General features: G+C 35.9%; 1 protein-coding gene across 1 annotated transcript; it reads right to left on the bottom strand.

Annotated features, from left to right (window-relative positions):
* Positions 1-501: 501 nt before the first annotated feature.
* Positions 502-1,806, bottom strand: LOC149780485 (putative G protein-coupled receptor 139). The gene has a single exon (XM_089936209.1). The coding sequence runs from the start codon at positions 1,804-1,806 to the stop codon at positions 502-504; it is 1,305 nt and encodes a 434-aa protein (XP_089792335.1).
* Positions 1,807-6,262: the final 4,456 nt, after the last annotated feature.

The following is a 6,262-nucleotide window of genomic DNA, read 5'->3' on the forward strand; positions in this document are numbered from 1 at the left end:
GAATCAGATGTCAGCGCATGTTATGATGACAGATCCGACTCGGTTGTTTACAGTTAAGTCATAAAGTTTAAAAGAGTATTTGGCTTAATATTATTTTCCTGTAGTTTTCTGTCACGAAAAAGCAGAATCTTTCGTTCTTGAAAAGGTCGCAAAGTTTTGATGAACATTTTTTAAAATCCAGCAAATGAAATTAAAACCCGACACAAAGCTGCCGAACACTAAATAGGATATCCTGAAATAGGTGCTTGAATACGATTAAAGAATTCAAATGGAAACTATCCATAGGCAGATTAGGATTGCATCATATACTACAACATCATAGGTATCTTTAATAGTCTGAATAAGAATTAACATTTTTAATATCAATAGATGACACTAAAAGATGAACATACAAATGCTCTTAAAACCATAGCCATCCACTTAAACTGGTTGTCCTTAAACTCCCACAGGACAATGGAATTGCGTACCATTTCCAGCGGTATAGGCGGTACGGTAATATCGCTATAAAACATTTCTGTTACGTCTGCTGTGGAAAAGGGAATTAGGGCCAACAACAACTGTCTTTGGGCTAGACGTTGAGTTCAGCCGGGTAAGAACCATACTTGCTGGAGATCTTGAATCGTTCATAAACTGTTTTGAAACTCTTAGAGTACAGCAAAAACACATCATATTTTGAAATTGTTTCCTAAATTTTCTTCCAGTGGCACAGTAAAGGAAGAAGTTTATACTATGGTTTGTGTACATGAGGAGTTTTGCAATAGTCGTTAAGAGTGTGAACGTTGCATAGTTTTTGACATCATTACTGTTCCAGAACGCTCGTATAATAAGACATATATTCATTGGTAATGTTGTGAGGAGGAAAGTGCACGAGACGGACATTAACATGCACGTCAGTTTCTTGCTGCCCTCTCCTTGATTTCTTGAAGGCATTGTCCTTGTCACACCCGGAGACTTTGGACTTCTTAAGATGTACTGCAACTGATGACGTTTTTGTTTGGCTGAGAAAACTTGCCTTACAATAAGACTATTCAGAATGATAATTACAACAAAAGGTATAAACGAATAAATGGCAGCATCAACCCAAGGCCAGACAACCTCCACAAGGACTTTGTGATCATCGCTTGCTTCACATTTCCTCCCGACAGTATCATTGCTAGACACATATTTTAGATCCACCGTCCAGAAGAAGTGGACATTAATGATGCAGATTAAACATATGACAAGGAAAATAATGCATCTTGCCTTCCTGATATTGCACATGCTATATGCTTTTAACGGAAAACAGACTGCAATAAATCTTTCAACTGTCACAGCAATAATGAGCCATACTGAAGCATCGCTGCTAACATATCCGAGGAAAATCACAATTTTACACAACCACCTACCTTGATTGACGATTTCGTCTGTGAGTTCTCCTATCCAAAGTTGAAGGAGACCAACATAAAGCACTAATATATCCATTATGGCCAGCACCGTAAGGTAATTATACGTGGAAACCTTTCTGACGTGTCGTATCAGAATAATGAACGAAAATAAGTTTCCAAACGTGCCCACGAGAAGTAGTATAGGAGGTACATACAGCAGAAGACGTTTGTGGACGTTGAAAGCCGGAACATCTCTAATTATATCGTCTCCTTGAAGACTTTTTCCATTCAAAAGAGTATCTAAAAGCTGATTTTCATCATTTATATTAAATCTGGCAAATACCTGCTTCCGTTCATCTGCTGGAAGTCTCAGAATTTGTAACACAATCGCGGTGATGTTGATGTTGGTAGCATACATGATAGAGTTTCCGTTTTGTGTCATGTCTGAAAACAGAGAAATTCTGATTTGAGTAAACAACAATTCAACAAACAAACACATAAGTCCGGAGGTGAGAATTAATAATATACATGAACAAAAGATGTCTTTAGTAAACATACTTCTCTCTCCCTCTCTCTCTCTCTCTCTCTCTCTCTCTCTCTCTCTCTCTATATATATATATATATATATATATACATATATACATATATATACATATATATATATATATATATATATATATATATATATATATATATATATATATATATATATATATATATATATATATATATATATATATATATATATATATATGTATATCGATATATGTATCACCGGATAGATGGATTGATTATGTAGCAATGTAACAGGGGCGATAAATCTAATTATAATCTTATTATAAATAGACCTGACAATCTATGATAACTTTTAGTGTTCATTGGAATTTAGGGTCTAATTGTTTTATTAAATTATTGCATTTCGTGTTATGGTGTAATCATTAGAATCAATATGTTCCAAACAAAATGTATCATCTTTATAAACGTTAAAGCTGCAATTGGTCGGTGGATCGAAACGTCAGCAGAACATGATCTCGCTCTTCAGATATCCGTTGTGTTGGAAATATCGATTTTAATGAGACTGTGAAACATCTGATCCCGATTAAAAGCTGTCCAAATTTCTCGCCTAGTACGTCTCCAACGTCCAAGTTTTGAAAACCAGCATGGGTATAAAAGAGAAATGGAACTTTGTCAATAATATTAGACCTTCGTGTCAAGTTGACATACTGGCTTGGTAAAATTATAAATCAAAGTGCAAGTGTCCTTCGAATAAATAAAACATTTTACACAGACACAATTTTTCAACACAGAATGTCCAGTTTGCATGATGTCATATAGTTTGATACCGGTTAGGATAGACAATCCATGTTAACAAGAAAGTGTGTCCATTTTACACTACTAAACATTCCAGTGTTGGGATATTCATGTGAAAGGATAATTACAGGACGCAACAATTCCCAGATTTACTGTAATTTGTTTGTGGCTGGACAATATCATTATTTGATTTGGAACAATAGACTAGAGAAGACACAAACACGTTTTATTTAGAGTCAGAATTGCACCATTTAAGAAACGTTAGCTCGTTTCAGCTATTTTAGCATGTAAGATACTTTGGTTGGATCAAGTTCTGTCAGTTGGGAGAAAAGTTTATTTTCACATTCTTCTGTGAACAGAGGTGAGTTTATTTACTTTCATATGCTAACATTTGCTCAACACAGTCTGCTCACCCTTGGAAAGCGTTGTGGGTCAGCGCCGAAACATTCTAGACAAGGGGATCCCCACCTGATGATGGAATCGGTTACATTGAATTGAATTTACTCTTCCATCTATATGGCATCGATTTCCACGTCTAGAACACCTACCACGTACGTATGTCATTGATAGCCATGTCTTGAAGACCTACCACGTATATATATATATATGTGACATTTATATCCGTGTATTGAAGATCTGCCACCTATATATGGCATCGATTTCTACGTCTTGAACAGTTACAACGTATATATGACATCTATATCCATGTCGTGAACACCTACCACGTACATATGCCATCGATATACACGTCTTGAACACCTACCACGTATATATGACACCAATATTCATATATTGAACACCTACCAATTATATATGACATCGATATCCATATCTTGAACACCTACCACGCATATATGACATCGATATCCATATCTTGAACACCTATCACGTACATATGCCATCGATATACACGTATTGAACACCTACCACGTATATATGACATCGATATTCATATATTGAACACCTACCAATTATATATTACATTGATATCCAAGTCTTGAATACCTACCGCGTACATATGCCATCGATATACATGTATTGAACACCTACCAAGTATATATGACATCGATATTCATATATTGAACACCTACCAATTATATATTACATTGATATCCATGTCTTGAACACCTACCACGTATATAGGACATCGATATCGACATCTTGAACACCTTTCAATCACCTCTTTGAATTCTTTCAATTCAACGATTATCAAGGACATTGCTTTATGTTGAATGATTCACTTATATGTACCTAACTGATGCATGTATTTGACAGAATGTAAATTTCTAAACGACCGAAACCCGAAGTTTAATTCTCCTAAACCTTTAGAAGACATAAAATTGCGCAACGATAATTTATTAAAGACCACTTAATGAATACTGACAAGATCAACACAAAATTACAATTAGTATGTCCCAAATGAGATATTTGCTGGAATAATCATCGCTGTGCCAAAGCCTAAACTATTCGCCATTGCGTCATTGTGTAGGAGCTTTAAGTGATTGTCCATCAAGAGCGTAAATAGCACGATGACTTTTTCTAGCACAAAATGACATTTACAAATGGATCCTTAATGCTGAATAGAATCGATAATTTTAAAAGGATATTCACATCTTCTATTGAAAGTTAAAACATCGCGTCTTGTTTTGATGCGGGGAGCCTTTGCAAAGATTAGACGTCCTTTGAGCAAATTACGTTCTGGGATGGAGCTTTCTAACTAGTACATCAAAACCAGTCAAACAAAAAGTGTAGACAAATTACATTCTGGGGTGCAGCCTTTTAGCTGGTACTTCGTGAAAACCAATCACCCAAACCGTGCTGACAAATTACATTATGGGATCTAGAGTTTTAGTGGTACATAGAGAAAACCAGTCATCCAATATGTGTTGCCAAATTTTTATCTGTTTTTTATATGGAAAAGTGTAATTAAGTTACAAAGTTGTAATTTTCACAATTGTTCTGGAGACTCTGCTGAATATCACAACTGTTGTGAATTTTTGTACACGAAACCTGTAAATAAGTAAACCGTTCACAGACATAGACACGAACATCCCACTCCACTTACCCGAGTTAATCTTTACATGTTGCCTGTCTTACACATAATGTTAAAATTTAAACTCAGCGTATAATGTACCGATTTCAGAATGAACACTTTAGTAAAATACATTTTGATATTTGATCAAGTCTTCTTTAAAATAACGAACAATGCAAGATAACTAAATATTACCAGAAGCCATCTTTTTTCTTTATTTTAAACACGCTCCCACCTGAAACATAACCTTTTCACAAAGTTGCAGTAAGGTTGTGACTTGGATACGTGGAGAAATAACATTCTGATAAAGTTGCTAAAACATTATACATTAACATAATCTTAATATGTGGTGTGTGCGAGGTATGTACCTGACGTTCCGCTCGCCAAAGAAAAGTGAAGCGTCTCTCATAGCCTTTTGTTTCCAGGTGTATTGATCTCCGCGGAACCACTCTCTGGCTCTGGCCTCTAGCAGCAGAGGGGGCGAACAGACCACTTGTCTGAAACGTCATTAAAATAAAAGCTCCTCCGAAATAAAAAAATAAGGTCACAGACCACTTGTCTGTTTAAAATTACAAAATAAAAAAATAAGGTCACTGACGCTATAAATCAAAGCGTCTAACTTGACCGAGAGTTTCTCTAATTGGATTACTTTGTTTTTGTCGAAATTTGTGTTTACCCACCGGAGGTCCCGACCCCTCTGCTGCTATAATTAAATCATCATCATATTAATACATGCCACCGGCTAGTAAATCTCACACCGCTAGATTATCTCGAGAAAGACTAGAAGCAATAAAGAAATTTATTCCTGTTCGTGATTCTGTTAGACAAAAATTGCAAGAACGTCAAGAAGCACATGTTGAATTTACAGAAGGCGTAGAACAGTTATTTAAACCTGTTACAAAAGTTACCGAGAGTCTACTTCCTCCGTTAGAACAAACTGCTAAACAAACTGAAAAGATAGCAAAACGAACTAAACAAACAAAAAAGATTTTACTAGATCTTCCAACTGATATAGCTGCAGCTCAACCTCCACCCGTCGGAGAAGAAATACTTGAAGGTATTAGCAAAATTCGTACTGAAATAGGTGATATGAAAGATCGTGTACCAGAAACAGAAACGGAGCAAGCCAGGGTTAAAGTTGATATAAACGATAAATTTACCGAAAAAAGTATTAACGCCATAAAGGAAATTAAAGACATAGATGAATTAGCTGGGTCTGCCGTGCGAAGTTATGACCAACGAGTCAGAGTTTTAAAATCCGAGTATGCCAATGATCCCGTGAGTCATGAGACTTGGTACAAATGGACTTTTCGCATACACTATGGAGTTGATCAAGCTAGAATCGGTGATGCTAGATATACTGCATTTATTAAAGCAGTAAATAATTATCTTGCATGAATACAACCACAAGCACAATTTTCCTCACCGCAACAATCTCCTTCATCACAAAAGTCAAAAATCCATCGACCACAATCTCCTCGACAACAATCTCAAGAAGAAGAATTTCATGATGATGCACCTGGAGCAACTGGAAGTGGTTTTCCTTTGGTTACTC

This window comes from Sinohyriopsis cumingii, chromosome 16 (genome assembly GCF_028554795.1).
Source record: "Sinohyriopsis cumingii isolate HCF-2022 chromosome 16, ASM2855479v2, whole genome shotgun sequence".
Lineage (NCBI taxonomy): Eukaryota > Metazoa > Mollusca > Bivalvia > Unionida > Unionidae > Sinohyriopsis > Sinohyriopsis cumingii.